General features: G+C 33.9%; 1 protein-coding gene across 1 annotated transcript in view; it reads left to right on the top strand.

The window, feature by feature from the left end:
• The window catches only part of LOC133183556 (uncharacterized), a 41463-nt gene that overhangs the window by 1917 nt on the left and 20440 nt on the right, over positions 1-19106 (top strand). Inside the window, exons 2-6 of the mRNA XM_061318498.1 lie at positions 1937-1998; positions 6936-7158; positions 9248-9367; positions 11549-11615; positions 17476-17526. Of these exons, the coding sequence (XP_061174482.1) occupies positions 9340-9367; positions 11549-11615; positions 17476-17526 (146 nt within the window). The 5' untranslated portion in view covers positions 1937-1998; positions 6936-7158; positions 9248-9339. The remainder of the gene's footprint in view (positions 1-1936; positions 1999-6935; positions 7159-9247; positions 9368-11548; positions 11616-17475; positions 17527-19106) is intronic.

The following is a 19106-nucleotide window of genomic DNA, read 5'->3' as shown; positions in this document are numbered from 1 at the left end:
TCAGCAAAAAAGAGACATTCAGGCAAGCGAGGACCTACATGTAATTCCTCGCGCTTCCCAACTTCCTTTTGATGCTTATGTTGTTTCACCAACTCTAGTCACTATTTGATTTGTTAGACCATAGCCGCAATTTAAAATACATTTGTAAATACCAAATGTATGTGTTAAATCATATCCTGCAGAAACGTTCAAATCAACATCCAGTCTTAAAAGTAATCTACGTTCCCTACATGTAGACCACACGGAATTATATGTGAACCTTCTCTAACAGATTGAAGCGAGGAGAGTTTCTATTCAAAGGAATGGCTATAAACATATCCTTGATAAGGAAAGTTAATGAATGGACTAATCCTCAAACTTCTCTTTAGTTCAGTCAGTCATTCGGAAAATGTAAGATCCGGCATCTGTAGCATGATCGGTGCATATTTCTTCAAGATAGGGATTATAGTTACATGAAAATGAGACATGCTCCAAAATATATACCCTGAGTATTCATCAAGAAAATGTAAGTCAGATCTAGCGTCTGAAGCAAGTCTGACAGTGTGCATCCGAAGATGCATCATAAAGCACGTCTTCTCAACAAGTGCTTATAGCTGCACTGCTCCATAAACATTAACCTGCTTTAAGAACATTAACCTGGACATTCTTTAACTGAAAATGCAGCATCTGAAACCCGACAGATGACAAGAAAACACACTAGATCAGGCGACTCTGATGATATGAAGAAAATGATTAAAAACTTTTAATAACCTGGAACGCCTATAACGATGGTATTACAAAAGCTCCCCCAACTTCGTGTAGGTGAGCTAAATATGTGACGTTATAGTTATACGCGGGCGACGAAATAAGTATGGAAATAACGATAGGATACGATTATGTTTTCTTATGTTAATATTTTCGAGAGTTCTCTTTGGTTTAGAAAAAATATGCTACTTTTGGCTTTGTATTTTTACACGGCGTCAGATCAAGTAACCAGGAGCTTCTAATTTAAGATATGCAAATTTTAGACAATTTTCAATTTTTGGATATGAAGTGCACACGCGACACTCATCATATTTTAAGATAATAGTGTGCAGAGTATATCTAATTACTGAAGAAAAATAGGTGAGTGTCCCTCATACACTTCATATTCTAACCATCGATTTATAATTGCCACCCTCTTGTATTTTCCCATTAGCCTAATGTTAAATCATTTGAGGGTACATCTAAGAATGTGCCAACTACGGTGTGAATTCATCTCATATAAACTCTTGGAATATAAATAACAAAAATTAACATATATATCTTGAATTCTAAACCAATTTTGAAAAAATAAAACGAAATTTATTTTTATGAAAATAAGTGGGCCGATAAGCGGCCTTATCGAAACTCCCCCTTTGCTAGTTTTGCACAAATTACTGATTAAATACAAGAAAAAAATCATTAGAAGTAATAAGCAATTTCTTATTAAGTATTTGCATTTGTTTAAACCTGTAACTTTCATAGCTTTATAAATGGAATTTTATCTTTAGATACACCTTTTTTCTTTGTTTGTAACCTTGATCCTCAACTTTGACCCACATATCAAAAAGTTCACCATGCCTGTATCTTCGTCTGTTTTAGAAGGGGCGCTTTCATCTTCTGCATATGACAGTCCTTTCTGCTCTTCTGTATAAATATAGCCCTTTTATGATGTCGATCCATAGATATATCGACTTCACAGAAAAGCATATCAACTGAGCACTCTCCATTTGAATAGTTTACTTATTATTCAGTTGTGGCTCTCAATTTAAATATTTTTACCTTTAGCAGTTGATTTGACATCCGTATGCCACAAAATATCACTCTCTATATCACTGTCTATCTTGTTATATAAATATAAACGTTCTAATGACTGTTTGAATGAGATGTAAGCTCGTTTTAAGAACATCCTGAACTTAATCATTTGCAATTGCAGTTCATTACCAAAGAAAAGAAAACGCATGGCTCATTGTCCTGTATATGTGTAGTATCTTTGGAGTAAGTATGTTCTTTAAAATTAAATTACTACTTTTATGATATGTGTGACGCAAGGAAAGATAAAAACTGCAAACTATATGAAACACATGGAAAAAATATAATGAGGATAAATTATACATGTATGTATGTTGTATATAAAGTTCAAAACGTGTATCAAAGAGAGATTCATGGGACACTTCACTCACCTGGCGCAAATAGATTAGTTTTATCATTTTTGACAAATCTGTTTGAAAACAAAAAATTAATCCATCCATGTTTCTATGCTTAATTTGATGACACCAATGCTAGAGGATAAGTATGCTGGCACTAGATGTATCATCTTTATATATTTGTCATTCCATGCAGTATGTCGTAGTAAACGATGACCCCTAACGTGAGTATGCTCATTAATAGCCAGATTTAATACTTTCAGTATAGTGCAATTGTGCAAACAGGTCAAGAGAAGTTACCAAAATTTATATATCTACATCCTGTGATAATATCCTGTATGAAAGCTCACTCAATTCTCCATCAAATACCAAACTCTATTCTTAAGTTCACAAGAGCTTGGCAAAATCAGTCTGATGAAGTGAATTATATTTGCTGAATACATTCGATGCATTTTCTTTAACTTTATCCCCTTCTTTGCAACTAATCCATGATAACTTTACTTTATCTGCTTCATTTTTTTTAAAAATAGGAATATGGTATGCAAAAAAGACTTAATGATCAAAGCATTTATACGAGAGAGAAAAATGATATCACATAACAAGTTTCTTGTACTCGATACAATCTTATTTGCCTCTTATCATACAGGATCCCACCTCTGAAGTTTTAGAGGCCCGTGTTTGCTCTGCTCTTATTTTGAAATGTTTAATGGACTTCTGAGCTCGAATACTGTTCGTTACCTCCACATATTTTATTCAGTGTCAGTATACAATATTAGTATTATACATGTTTTCATTAATCAACAGGCTAGTGTATCGCGTGGTATTTCGATATGAAGAATAATATGAAGGGATTACGTTGCATAGTTCTTAACTTTGTTGAAATCTTATAATACTAAAATACCTCATGGTTAACACCACACCAGTCTGTTAACGTTTACCTACCACAAGATCAAATTTTACCTTTCAGTCGATTGAATGATAGCTGAACTGAATGACCACTGATTCACTAAAGGGTCACTGAAAGGAGTCTGTCAATGGCCATAAAGTCAACTGAATAACTGGTGCATTTCAGTTATCTTTGAATTGTCTTTTATTTTACTTTATAAGTGCTTAATTTATACCTGTGCATTTTTTTCACTTCTGCTATTATGTTGTTAATAAATATATCCATTTACCTACTAGAAAGTCACATGTTACCTGTCAAGGATTAAGGCGATTTATATACATGTATAATGTAGTTTCTATGTTAACTGTGAGGATTTTCGAATGAGGATAGATCAGTACTCGCCCTTAATCGGGATAATGATATATATGTATATCGGTGATAGAGTATATGCCCTTTTTATGTGTTTATTTTTGATTCTAAATAAATCTGGAATACTTTAAATATAACTTCTACTCAGAGAAATTCCATGAAAACCTACCAAATTCAGAAAAATGCGGGATATAATTACATATTTGTATTTGAGTTGAAAAAAGAAAAAAATGCATTTCTTATTTACAAGCAATCTCACCGATAATCTAGAACCGTCCACCTTTGACTTTTTAATTCATTCTTCGTCTTTCAGATTAAACTATTGTGAGAAACTTTAACACATTTTCGGAAGGGAGTAAAGCAAATTCTCTGTCAATTAATTAAAGTCTGATACAAATATATTATAATTCTGTTATTTTCATAATAAAAAATTCTATTTTCTAAATACATTTTAGTGAGACAAATCAGATTCTAAAATATTTTTAATTCATTAGTCTACTAGTTAGTCCCTTACCGGTGAAACCGGAGGGGACTATAGGTTTCCTCTGAGTCTGTCCGTCCGTCTATCTGTCTGTCTGTCTGTCCCTCTGTCTGTCTGTCCCACTTGGTTTTCCGCACTTTTTTCCCTAAACGCTTGCAGATATTGAGCTGATTTTTGGTATGCGAGTGTATCTTTACCTTGATTAGTTATAGATCAAGTTTGCATTTCGTCCCGCTTCATTGATTTTTGACGGAATTATGGCATTTTCAATTCTTAACGGGAACCAGATTACACTTGCCGGTAGGGGACTAGTATTGCTAAAGCAATACTCTCAGAATACTTGTTTTATTTAGTTTAATTGTAAGCTTTCATGTGCATTTTACATATATAAATATCATAGTTAATTTAGAAAGTTGATAGTCTAAAATCAAAGTTTCAAATAATCAGTAAATAAACCGAATAAAATATTCAGTCATTGATGTAAAAATTATAACATCTGGAATTTCTGTCCAGAATAATAATAATGGAAAGTCCTTTAAAGATTTTTATAATTATACTAAATGATCAATAAAATGTATTTAAAAAACAATTTCTATAGGCAACTGAGGGGTTCTTGAACGACCGAAAGGCAACTGAATGGTAACTAAAAGGTTACGGAAAGGCCACTGAAAGATAACTGAAATATGTTCGCTGAATGGTCACTAAAATGTGTCTGAATTGTGACTGAAAGATAACTGAAAGGTCACTGAAGTTCACCTGTTCAGTCATAGAATGGTACTGAAAGACCCTTTTTAGTTTTAACTAAAATTTCTCATTTGTAAATCAATTTATTATAGCACGGATTCAGAGAAAGAATGATTAAATATGTGGCCTTTTCAACTTGTGTTTAACATTTAACGAGGCCAAGTCTAATTTATTTCTACCCTAGATATTTTAATAGAATTTCTAATACAGATTTGTACCACCTTTTCAACGGTTTTAAAATCGGACAATTACCATTTTGATTTCTTCTCAAGGACTTTCATATTTTCATTATTGGACCCTATGGCATTTTATTAAAAAATGGCAAATTTTCATATTTTTCCCATTTTTAACTCACCTGAGCTGAAAGCTCAAGTGAGCTTTTCTGATCACCAGTTGTCCGTCCGTCTGTGCGTCTGTAAACTTTTCACATTTTCAACTTCTTCTCAAGAACCACTGGGCCAATTTTAACCAAACATGGTACAAAGTATCCTTGGGTAAAGGGGAGTTTGAATTATTAAAATAAAGGGCCAAGTCCCCTTACAAGGGGAGATAATCAATAAAAGACAAATATAGGGTGGGGTCATTAAAAAAATCTTCTTCTCAAGAACCACTGGGCCAAAAAAGCTGAAACTTTTGTGGAAGCATTCTGGGATAGTGTAGATTCTAAATTGTTAAAATCATGATCCCCGGGGATAGGGCGGGGCCACGATAGGGAATCCCATTTTTACATTTAAATATATGAGAAAAATCTTGAGAAATCTTCTTCTCAAGAACCACTGGGCCAGAAAAGCAGAAACTTATGTGGAAGTATCCTAGGGTAGTAAAAATTCTAAATTATTAAAATCATGATCCCTGTGGTTAGGGCAGGGCCACGATAGGGAATCCCATTTTTACATTTAATAATATGAGAAATATCTTTAAAAATTATGTGGAAGCATCCTAGGGTAGTGTAGATTCTAAATTGTTCAAATCTTGACCCCCGGGGGTAGGGCGGGGCCACAATAAGGAATCCAAGTTATACATTGAAATATATAAGAAAATCTTTAAAAATCTTCTTCTCAAGAACAACTGGGCCAGAAAAGCTGAAACTTATGTGGAAGCATCCTCAAGTAGTGTAGATTCTAAATCATTCCAATCATGACCCCCGGGGTTAGGGCGGGGCCACAATAGGGAATCCAAGTTTTACATTGAAATATATAGGAAAAATCTTTAAAAAATCTTCTTCTCAAGAACCACTCGGCCAGAAAAGCTTAAACATATGTGGAAGCATTCTGGGGTAGTGTAGATTCTAAATTGTTCAGATCATGACCCCGGGGGTAGGGCAGGGCCACGTTAGGAAATTCAAGTTTTACATCGAAATATATAGGAAAAATCTTTATAAATCTTCTTCTTAAGAACCACTGGACCAGAAAAACTGAAAATTATGTGGAAGCATCCTGGGATAGTGTAGATTCTTAATTGTTCAAATCATGACCCGCGGGGTAGGACGAGGCCACAATAGGGAATCCAAGTTTTATACTTAAATATATAGGAAAAATCTTTAAAAATCTTCTTCTCAAGAACCACGGGACCAGAAAAGCTTAAACTTATGTGGAAGCATCCTCAAGTAGTGTAGATTCTAAATTGTTCAAATCAAGACCCCCAGGGGTAAGGTGGGGCCACAATAGGTATTACAAGGGGGGAAATCTGGTAAAGAACAGCAAGGCCAAAGTTACTCAGGTGAGCGATGTGGCCCGTGGGCCTCTTGTTTTTATATTTCTGCCCTAGGGATTGTTTTTTCAGTTGAATAATTATATGAAAGCTCTTGAAAATGACTATAAAATGATGAAATAATAATGGAAAGTCACCATCCGGTTTATTTCACGGACCGTCTCAAAGTTCATTTCTTAAAAAAAATATTTCTTCCAGTTTTGAAATTTTTGTCCATTTTTATGACCAGTTTAAAGGGAAACGTTCAGAAAATAATTTGTGCCGTGTCTTAAGTACGATAAACAACTGCAGTATTTTTTTAAGTTTGATTAAAAATTACAAAGCTTGTTGTCTGGGTGTGGTCAAGAAGATTAAGTATGTCCTTATTTCAACAATTAAAAATAAAATTTATTTATTTTTTGCTGACTAAAATCTTTCCAAATATCTACATTATGTCAAATTTTATTAAAAGAGGGTGCTTTAGATTTGTTCCACTGATATTAGAAACTCGCTTTAGAAGCACTAAAAATTCCTCGCTTGTGTACTTCTCACTCGGGAAAAAAACTGCTTTTTGGGAAAGCATATCCAATTTTTATTTTATACCATTTTTCATCTGCAGAATTGTGTGAACTGTGAAAAACCTGTGTAGGTTCATCGTGTTGATGAATGTCCTCATCACAATAATTTATCAGCATGGTTTGAAGCCTCAAAGAGACTCAACTGTTTTCATAATTTGACATCTGAAGATCCAAAGGAGCAGACCAGAGTTTATCATTGTATTCCAAGTGTGTTTCTCAATGAGACGGTGGAGTTTTGTGGAAGAAATGAACCAATACAAGCAGGTACATCTCGTATTGCATTTTTCTATCTCTAACCTTATAAGCTATCTTAAGGCATAGACTTAGGTAAACTTTTCTGATTATTATTCGAAATATTACATCGTGAGAACATGAATTCGCGGGCTATATCATAGAGGAATACAACAACGAAAAATTAACCCCTGACGAAAAATAGTGATTTCACGGTATACTTTAGGGAGTAATTTTTTTTTTTTTTACGTTTTTAACGTTTTCAATTTTCACAGACAATGGAAAATAATTTGAGAAAATTGCACTGTCTTGTGGCATCTTTTTTTTAAAATCATAGTTAAGGATCAGGATGGGAGCACAATAGAATATAAAACATTTTCCTGTATACAGGAAAGAGTACCAATGTGGGTACAAAATGTCCTTGGGTAAATGGGATTCTAAAATGTTAAAATGAGGGGTCAAGCCGCTTTACAAGGAGAGATAATCAAGAAAAGCCAGTGATAGGGTGAAGTCATTAAAAACTTTTCTCTAGAGAGTCTGGGCCAGAAAAGGTGAAACTTATATGGAAGCTTCCTGAGGAAATGTAGATTCAAATTGTTCAAATCATAGCCCCTAGGGTAGGTTGGACCACAATATGGAATTAAAGTTTTACATTCAAATATAGGAAAAATATTTAAAAATTTGTTCAAGAACCACTGGACAAGAATGCTTATCCTCAAGCTTGCTATTATTGCATCTTCAAGTAATTTTGCATCTCTATAAGTGCAATTATTACAAACATTACTGAGTATGAACCGAATGAACGAAAGCAAAATATATTTCAAAGTATTCCTCTTAAGATATCCTATGTTTTTATATGAATGAATATTAAGTATGTAAGTTCTCCAACTACCATCCTGGTTGAATATTATTATTAAATACGTACGTGTTTCATTATTTTAAATTTTCTTGTTAAAATCTAAATTAACTGTTTTACTTGGATTAAATTCTACCGCCCATGTATTAGACCAATGTTTGATCCTAAGTTGATAAATTTGCAGAGTTTTAAAATGATTGTATATTGTTTTACGTCCCATTCGAGAATTTTTCACTCATATAGAGACGTCACCATATACCGGTGAAGGGCTTCAAATTTTGACCTTTACTCGGCACTCAGGGCCATTGAGCAGTGAGGGATCTTTATCGTGCCAACGCCTGCCGTGACACGGGGCCTCGGTTTTTAAGGTCTCATCCGAAGGACCCGCAACTTTCACTTCAAAGTGCCGAGCGCCGAGCCCCTAAAATTTTACAAACAACCGGATTTATTGATATTGGCCGATAGTTATTAACATCATGTGCACTTCCTTTATGTTTAAAGATAGGAGTAAGTTTATGAATTTTTATACTTATTAAGACGGGGCTATTATGGTTTGGCGCTCATGTCCATCCATCTGTCTGTCCAAGTCTCTGTCTGTTAGCTTTTTTCGTATCCAGCTCTTAACTTCAATACTATGAGGCCTAGAATTATCAAACTTTGTCAGCTGATACATCTTGGATAGAAGGTGTGTCGCACATTAAAAGTAGGTCACTATGTTGCACTCTAAACTATTTATGATAATTAAACAAAATTTGACGGGCGTATCATACGCCGTGGCGGTGCACTTTATTCTTTATTTCATTATCTGTAAGTGCAGATGATTTGGTATTCTGGATTTTATTCAAGTTTTGTGTTAAACTTGGAACTGGGGTGGGGCTTCACAAAAATAAGTTATGTAGAAAATAAAACTTTAATCTTTTCAAGGGTAAATGGGCCATAAATCATATTAATATGCAAAGATTTTTTATATATTGTTTAGATTAAATTTTTATCCAAAATAATGGACTCTGGGGTTAGGTTGGGCAAACACTGGAGATTAAATTTTACATAATGCAAGTATACAGGTAAAACTTCTTGAAGGATTCGAATGTTGTGTGAATTCAATTTCTGGATCGGGTCATAATGTAGGTCAAATGTTTTAATGAAAATAACAAGGAAAATAATCTTCTGATGAAGAACAGCAGACCCAGGTTATTCAGGTGAGTGTTGTTGGGGTTTCTTCTTTAACTTTTTGTACAGAAGTTGTGTTTTTTTTTCTTTCTTTAGGGAATTGTCCGATTTACAACTACAGATACGCGGCCAATACTTCACCAAGCTACTACAATTGTACAAAATTTACCTCAGGCTGTCCTTCCAAAATGTACTTCTCAAAAGATGTTTACAAACGTAAGTCCCTCGTTTTACATCTGTGTTATGAAGTAACCGTTAAAATTTTACAGTAAGTTTTGAGTTAATAAATAATGTGTTGTGTGCTACTACATGTACATTTGCTTTTATTCTGAAACAGGAGTAACTTATTTACAGATTCTAAAAGACATAAAAAATGGTTTGTATATTATGATAACCGAAGTGCCTCTTACTTAAAGAAATACTAAATTATTCAAGTGTAAAAGACCGTTATTGATTTCCTTTTTTTTTTAATTTGTTTTGTTTTCATTGTTTGTTTGTTTGTTTGTTTTTTGCTTTGTTTTTTTTTAATGAAATGTATAGAGATAACGAACAGTATTCAAACTCAAAAGTCCATTAAACAATACAAGGTTTGGAGCAGAGCAAACACGGACCTCTAAAACATCAAAGGTGGGATAAGGTGCCATGGAGGAGTGAGCATGCCCTGCCGACCAGTCATACCCGCCGTGTGCTCCTTGTCATGATCGGGAAATAAGGAAAAATCCGTCGACAATTCAGTGTTTAAATAATGGCCTAACAATTAGTATGAAAAACGTCAGTCAGCATTTGACTTGATATTAAATTGTATTTGCTGACAAGGTCATTGTATCGACCATAGAATTTACGAAATGACGAATTTAAACGAGATTACTAATATTCTTGTTTCATTAACTTGTATACAGTCAATAACTTACCTCGTTTTAGAAATTGATCATACGTAGAGCATGCCCTTGCGTATCGAATAAACTGAGAGATATTAAACCCTGTATGCAGGTGAGGAAGGTATATTGCTGTATAAGTAAGGGAAGTTGACGAAGAATAGTTAAAGTCATCACGTTTATCATAAAGCTTGGTTGTTAGATTACCATTAACATCTCTTTCTAGTAAAATATCCAAATATGAAAGAAATGTGTCAGACTCTACTTGGACTGATTTATCATTGCAGTTATCTGTTTGGATTTTAGCTCACCTTGACAAAGTCAAAAAACTCTCATCGTCGGCGTCCCTGTAAAGTTGTAAGAGGAAGTCCACTCCTTAGTAAATACAATACAGTGTCAGATACATATTGTCAAATTAAATCAGTTCTCTTTGTTTGCGAAGGAGGATAATATCGGTTTTTACCTTTAAAAACATTGCAAATTTTGTGTAGTTTGATAGTTGACTACTATTACTGGAATCCCAAGTTTGTAGTAGAGACACTTATTCTCTTAACTATTACAATAAATAAATGTTCTCCGAAAACAAGGTAAACAGGATATATTAAAATTACTGTGTCTGTCTGTATGAAATGATTAAATCGGTATGCGGTGCATCAGTGATCTTTGGATACTCATAAAGATGCACAACATCATGTAATTGCTGCATCTGACCTAGATTTTATGCTCTAGTGTTCATCTGTTCGATCTGTTTTCCATTTATCACAATTGATACCCCAAACCAAACTTGAACATATGATGCGTGTGCTTCTGGTGCCGCGTATGATGTACATTTTCTGCTTGTCTTAGTCCTCCTGTCTTTTTCTGACACACAGTTTCATAGGCGAGTGACTCTTCTGAAGGAAATTTAAACATGTTTCTGTACATTTATTATCTCATTTCATTTGTCAGTTGCATTGGATCCTCCTGTATCTGACTTACTTTTTACCCTCAGAAAGTTGATGACACTTAGCTTGTAAAAAGCTTAATATTTTTAAACATTCATATCCCAATGCAAGATGTGTGTATCTATATATAACGAGAATATAATTTGATCATATTACCTGCATGCAATTCTAAGAATAACTTGTGATGTATGCCATAGATCTAATAATTGTATATAATTAATTTTGCTTACTATACTTACGAGATTTATGATCGATTGTAAGACATCTTAGTATACATTTCACTTCGTATACACTGTACACTGTATATATATAAATTCAGTCGCGGTATTCTTACAAATTATGTTTTTAGTCAAGTGAAGGGACACGAGTCCCTGTTGCTTATTTTATGAAAAGGTCCTTGAAAAAAAGAAATTGAGCGGTATGAAGAAATTTGGATAGGTGAAGTTTGCCAATCTGAGATTTAATTGATAACTTAAGTGCGAACAGATTGATGGATAATTTGAAAAAAAAAAATGTTCTGAAACAGATGCTTTGCTATATTTCAATAATTCTTTATTTAATCATCATATTTTGTTCAGACAAAGAATGCATCGAAATTGATGTGACTAAAAAATGTTATGTTGCCGAGATCTGCAGCCAAATAAGGTTTGTAATTTTTGTAACCTTTGCTATTACTAATAATCTAACCCAAATGGCACCAAGCGGCGTAAAAAAAAAGTGCAGGACGTCATATAATACGTACAGTTTACAAGGAAACAAAGCTTTGTATCTATTTTAGGTCACATTAGTCACAGGTGACCTATTGCTGCTTATGGTGCATTAACGTTGGAGGGATTTAACTGTATCAAAAAGAGGGAGGGGCAACCAGCCTTTCATTGATCTCTCCCTCAGATTCTATGTGTCTGTATGTTAGGATTTATTTTTTCCACATTAGACTAAAAATAGATTGGAACCAAATTTACACAAATAGTTTTGGAAAGTTATTTCACTTGCACCTGACTTCCACTCATATGAACATTACATTACGGCACATGGAATCTTGGGTGAGGGGTGGGATGGGGGGTGTGCAGGAGGCCTGCCCCTCTCCCCACCTTTTATGAATGTAAAGTTTTAATTTTTAAGGATAAAAATTTTCAATGAAAGCCCCCATCCCTTCCATTATTGACCTGAACATCCCACCAAATAAAAAGAATTTGGAGTTTGGAGAATTCCTTTCTCTTTTTTTTTTGGGGGGGGGGGCGGCTAGTCAAAGATTTGTTTTCAGGTAAGTTGTCAATTTTTTCCCAATCCTATATATGTGCCTGTGCCTGACATTTATTTTTCTACATTGGACCTAAAGTAGAATTAAAAATTCCAAAATAATACAACTGATTATGTTTTTCTATATTGCACCTACAGTACAATTAAAAAATCCAAAATAATACAATCTGGTTGCGTTTTTTTTTTACCGCGTTTCATGATGTTTATTTAGTACTTCAGTAAATGTTTAATCACTGAATCAATCAATAAAATAATTATTGCTGTTTTTTCGGTCAATATGATGATTTAGCCGTATTCGAAGTACAATATTGTACTCCTCAGGTGTCTAAATCATTGTATTGACCGAAAAAAACAGCAATAATTGTATATAATATGTGTCAAGATTTATAATTTCAGAATTTCTTTATATTAAATTACATTATCCAAAATCAGGTTAAGTCTAAATACACTGATGATCATGAAACGAAAAGAAACCAAATGATTAATTTTTCATCTAAGACATGCAGTCAATTAAGATAATTTTATTAAATCAAAGTTAGCTGATTTTGGTGGAAATTAAATAATCAATGGTTGGTCATTTTTTTTTGTCCGAAATGTTCTTGTTGAGGAATTGGGTAAGCGGCATTTAATTACGAATAATGTATATTTATGCATGCACAAGCCTTTATTGTGTGTGTGAGGGTGTGTGTGTGTGTGTTTATTTATTTATTTGTTTATCATTTTATTTTTCCTTTGGTTTGTTTGTTCACGCACATTAAGGAAATCCGATCCGCAGCCATGAAGGATAACTCTTAAATTTATTATTTTATTTAAAAAGTCTCAAAATAAAGCTTGAAATTAATATCTTTTCATGCAACAATTTTCATTTTATGCATCTTAATATGATTCAAGGTTCTTTGAAGTCTTGGAAACGGTCTTGTGAAAATTCGACATTTGTAACCCATAAAAGAAAATAATTAATTCATTTTTAGAGAAATTGAATTTCCTTTAGTTTTAGATACCAATGCTTATTAGCATGATATGGAATTAGACGCGATATGTGATGTCTAGCAATGATAGCACAAGCTTTTTACACTATATATTATATGAAAATTGAAATTAAAAAAAAAAACAACTAAAATACTGTATAAGCATAAAAAAGATGCAATTTTCTCCAAATGCCTGGATACCTATATTTGTCTAATCCTAAATTATATTTGTTGATCAATTTTCAATTTAAAAATGCATAGCTGGTGTTTTAATTGGCATTTCCCGAAAATATATTTGAGATTTGATAATTTTCCCTATATAATATGATTAACTATAATGATGAACTTTGAAGAAATTCCATGGGTAAAATCACGTTAATATGTGAAATTAGAGACATTTTTGTGAGCATTTTCAATTACTTTAAAGCTGATTTTCAGTACCTGAGGATCGGACTACCTTAAAGAGATAAGGAGATATAAATTATGTGGCGTGTGAAATCGATCATCAGATTGATATAATACTGCTGTTAAAATCTGCGCCTCAACTATCTTTAATTTTTTATAATAAGCTTTAAGCAAGTTCTATCTCATAGTTCCATGTTATGCCTTGAAGCAACAACAGTTTCTAGGTAGCTGTATTAATAGATTCACTTTTCATATAGAAATACATTATCAGGACATTTAATCAAGTCTATCATTTTGCTTAAATGAACTATACTTTTAATCACATATTTACCTGAATTAGATTTCAGTAGTACGTTACATTGCACATTTATATCCTCTCGATAACTTACTGATTAATGCATGTGACATTTGATATTATATCAATACTGTTATATCCTGTATTTCATTAATTTTTATATCCAAATAACTGAATTTAAAACATTTGAGAGATTTAGGTGTGTAATTTGGCATTTGCTAAGATGGTACAGAAAGGGCATGAGGTACAAATAATAACCGAACTTCTGCATTAACAGACTCCAATCTCGTGTATGATTGGGAAAAATGGTGAAGAGAGCAAACGGTGGTCGATATCCTATAAACAACCGGTCGCGGTAGCCTAGTGGTAGGGCGGTCGGTTTCTGATCGTTCCCGCTCCGCCTCAAACCTAGTTAGTGACTGTTCTTTCGTCAAGCGCCCAGCACTAGAATTGAAAGTCACAGGTCATTCGGATGAGACCTTAAAAACCGAGGTCCCATGTCACAGTAGGCGTTGGCAAGGTAAAGAACTCTCACTGCTAAATGGTCTTGAGTCACAGTGGGGTGCCAAGAAAAGGTCTAAATTTTTAAGCCCTTAACCGGTACATGCATGGTTACGTCTAATATAGGAGTGAAACATTCTCGAAAGGGGCGTAAAAGAGCAGCAATCCTATGAACTTCACATCGTAAACAGGGCGTAGGAGAAATAAGCATCAACTGTCGACTGGTCACACCTGCCGTAACGTACGTTACTGAGCTACAAGTTAGTATTAAAGGTAAATACATAATGTATACTTTATGATAAATACACTGGATTTTAGCATGTAATAATCTTGGCATTTATGAGCTGACTGTAAAAAAAAAAGTTGTTAATGCTAAATACCAAGATTATTACAATCCATATCATATGTAATACGCAGGTAAAATTACATCATATATTTACGGTACAAGTTGCTGTCCTTTAAAAAAGGACTGCAATACGTGGACCATATGCATGTGTTTCGAAACGAAATTCAAAGAAAATTTCTAGATTTAGTGAGTTTACAAAGGTGTAATTAAGTTTAATCTTTTTTTTCTAATGTTCATCGTTTTTAAGTCTGCTTAATTAGGCTGTAATGATAAAAAAAAAATCATGACCTTGAAATTATATGAATATGAAATGTTGATCAAGGTATCTATCACAATTGTAATTTAGCCTTTATAATTAACAACAGAATTAAAAGAGGCTTAAGCGTGCAGGTATCGTAATCTACATTGGCGTATCCAGGGAGGGGGGTTCGGATGTTGGAACCCCCTTTATTTTTGCAGAAAGAGGAAGAGAGAGAGAGAATGTTTATTCTGTAATATATATTTTTTACATCTAGTGTTTTCAAAATATTAAGTACTTCAATCTCTGCCCTTTCTGCTCTCTAGATAGAGTTTTTACTTATTGCTTCCTCCGTGTACCTTCACAATACCGGAACCGGGCCTCGACCACCAACAATTTCACTTTGATATCATCGGAAGATTCCAGCGAACGAACGTCCGGCTATGCCATTTTTGGACCATCTTTTAAAGAAATAACTTTAAGAAGTATGCATAAAAAGTCATGAAAGGGATTATCCATAAGAGAATATTATCCTTTACAAAAATTTGATATTTCTTATCCAAAATTTGTACATGACAATTAATTGTCATGTACAAATTTTGCATAAGAAATATCAAAATTTTTGTAAAGGACAATATTTATCTCCTTATATTTTGGGGATATTTTAATCAATGAAGAGAAACCCCCGTTTACTAAAGGGTCTCGAGTTATCTTAAACGATGCTACGTTATCGATTAACTCGATCAATTTAAAAACACAAAAAAAGATTAATTTTGTGTGTGTGTGTGTGTGTGTGTTTTTCTCCGTCTCTTTTAAACAACGGAATGGTTAATATACAACACCTGCAATCGTAACTTCTCGGCAGAAGTTCTAAGAAGATGCGATTGACAATCTCATCGCACGTGTGTAGACTTAGGCTATTTGGTCTTGCAAGCACAGGTGTGTATACTGTTTGCTAGTGACGCTTAGACTGGTGACGGTATTTGCTACAGACATGAAGAACTACATACCAGTTTCATAACATGTACAGTTTTTTTTTCCTAGTGAAAATTGGAGTAAATTAAAAGTCGAATATTTTGGATATGGGGTAACCCATATCTATTCTTGTTACAACGACCGTCAATGCATCCATGGACGAGTTCATTGGTTACTCTGAAAGGTGGCACAGGTTTACCTTTCGTTAACATTTTCTACAATGATCTGCCTACTTTGAGTGATTGTACTTTCATAGCAAAGTTGTTAAAATTTATTCTCGATTGGCCTATAGTTTTGTCATTTAACTGAAAAAAATCGGGCTATTTCGATACATGTAATGCTTAACGGCTGGGACTTGACATCTGTACTAGAATTATACAGAAGTATCCTATCACTGGAAAGATAGATGGTACACGTTGTAGCACAGATCTATAGTACGCTGAATTTTTTTTTGATGTTTCCCCCACATGGAAAAACATTGCTACATGCCTTTATCAAGCTATGTTTGGATTGCTGTCTATCAAATTATTTTGTAAACCTTGATGCACAAAACTAATGCTGGTAAACATGGTAAAGACTGTCTTTTAAAACCTAGTGGTTTTAATTCAACATGTTCAAGCTGTTAAGCTATCTATATAAGTTCTTCCTACTTATTTAAAATGCTTGTACCATAGAATTTAGTTTGTATATAAGGATATATCTATTAAAGAGAAATTCAGATCTTGGTTACGCCAAAGAATACATAAATACGATGTGCAGATTTTAGAGCGAGGTTTGCCAATGATTGGCATATTCTCATTCGAAAAGGGCGAATTGGTCTACGGGCAAGTTGTCTTAGAGGCGAACTCTCTAGTAGCACTGGTTCTCTGCCCTTGATTCCAGTCGCTGCCGCTAGGATTTTTTTTTCAGGGCGCTTGCGCCCGTTTACCAATGTCAGAGTACCAGTCTAACTCTCTAGCATCCTCGCGCATGCGTAGCCTGACGTAAGCCCATGGCATCCGGTTTAACTCCGCTAATATATTTTCTGCGTGGACCTCAGGGTCCACGCAATAAAACTAGCAACATGTCGAACATATGAAGTACATGTATTAAGCAATATACTTAACATATATTTGTCATAGGTTAAACATGTGTTGAATATATGTCATTCAGTGTATTTATCATTAAGTATACATTATGTATTTATCTTACTAACTTGTAGCTCAGTAACGTACGTTACTCGATCATAGTATTGCACCCTCAATCAATCGCCCTCATAATAATAACCAATCGAATTTCAGTTTTTCATTTTGACAGTGTGAAGGGGCTTTAATTATATTGTAACTTTATTTTGTTCACATGAGGGTACGGAATATATGCAACTTAGATAATGCAATTATAAGCATCCGTTAAATAACATATAAGAATACGGACTCCCGTCGTGGCTGGTTTGCTTTCATTTTAATATTTCGTCACTTCTTATTTTCTCATCATGGAAGGGCAATATATTATTATTATTATTATTATTATATTACCAGTGATAATGAAGACAAGAGAACGACGAGGCCTATAAGTACTACGACAAACAGGTAATTAGTTATAATGACAGGCACTTACTAATATGGTTCAATTTTACAGATTCCCCAAGAGGCATTATTTTTAGTTCAAAATACACGAGATTGTTTTTTTTTTAACACGAAGTAAATTTTTACAAAGAGGTTATGTATTTTCTCTGCATCTGACTGGAGCTTTATGAAATCCCCACATCTCTGCTGCATAAGGCCATTCAAAGTTTTTTTTTTTGTTTGTTTAGCGTCCGAGTGCGCCTTGGTTATTGACACCCTATCAGAAAAAAAAAAACAAACAAGATCAGGAATCATAAAATTGATTATTCTGGTCAAAATCTCTCCATTCTGTCAATTTCTTTAGGTATTTGTCTACAATATGTCATATTAGGAATATTTTAAGCAATTAATACCTTGTTTATTAACGAAATCAAATGCTTAGAATGACTCATTTTAAAGACTATACGAGTCTGTGTTTTATTTTTTGGCTTGTGTTTTTGCAAATAGGTAGGTAGGTTTTTGAAAGATGAGTGGACGCTAAACATAAAAAAAATTTGGAATGGTCTAATTAAGAAAACTACTAACATGCATATCAAAAAGGGATATTTTAATTTAAACAATATTTTATTAACAGAAGTGAATGGGATTGTGCTGCAGGCTCAGCCTGTTTTAGTACCGGTTTGGAAATATCAAAAAATGTTACATATATATGACAGTGTTTACATAAATCATCTTGTTGTTGCTATAAATGTTTGTAGGCTGGCTTCAAATATTTAAATATTGATATTAAGTCCATGATTAGGTCTACCATTTACATGTAATAATAATTCATATTCAGAGAGATGGTCAATTTAGCTTTCTCAGCTGGATGGAAGATAAGTTTATTATTTGACTTACAAAAATATTATTTATGGTATTGGTTCATAATTATGCCCCCCCCCCCCCTTTCGAAGAAGGGAGGGCATATTGCTTTGCTGCTGTCTGTTGGTCGGTATATTTGGTATATTGCTGGATTTGACCTACATTTTCTGGATGAGGGACTAGATTAAAGTTTTAGAACGAGTCCATTTCCAAGTAACTCCAATCCCTATCAGACCTAAATTGCATAAATGTATCTAAGGATGCACACTACTAGATTATTAGTTTAGTGTGGGACTTTGCTACCTTACTTAAAGATACTTAACATTCGTTGAGGTGGGCTATGTAATCATTGATTACCTAATGATGTTTGTTATGTGTGGTAGTAAATAAGATTTACATACTTTATCAATAACTCGTTAAGGATAAGGTCCTCACCACTGCTCTCACCGGCTTGAAAAAAGGGGATATATAGTATTAGGGGTGTCCGTCCGTACGTCCTTCCGTTCGTCTGTAGCACTTAAGGGTGCCCATCGTTTATCCACAATTCCTTCTATACCACGGAATAAAATTTCATGAGACTTTTACAGAATCTTAATTACATAGTGCCATTGTGACCTCCTATTTAAAATTTTGATCAGACGGATATTTAGGGTTTCTCACTGCAAAACCAGAACTCCGTCATTCGATCTTTCTATACAGTGAGTGTACCCTTCTCTTATCCGTAACTCGTATACCACTCTATA

This window comes from Saccostrea echinata, unplaced genomic scaffold (genome assembly GCF_033153115.1).
Source record: "Saccostrea echinata isolate AGI-Se365-2 ecotype Australia unplaced genomic scaffold, CSIRO_AGI_Sech_v1 ptg000009l, whole genome shotgun sequence".
NCBI lineage: Eukaryota > Metazoa > Mollusca > Bivalvia > Ostreida > Ostreidae > Saccostrea > Saccostrea echinata.
The sequence above is the reverse complement of the archived record's forward strand: the minus strand, read 5'-3'. Positions and strand labels throughout refer to the sequence as shown.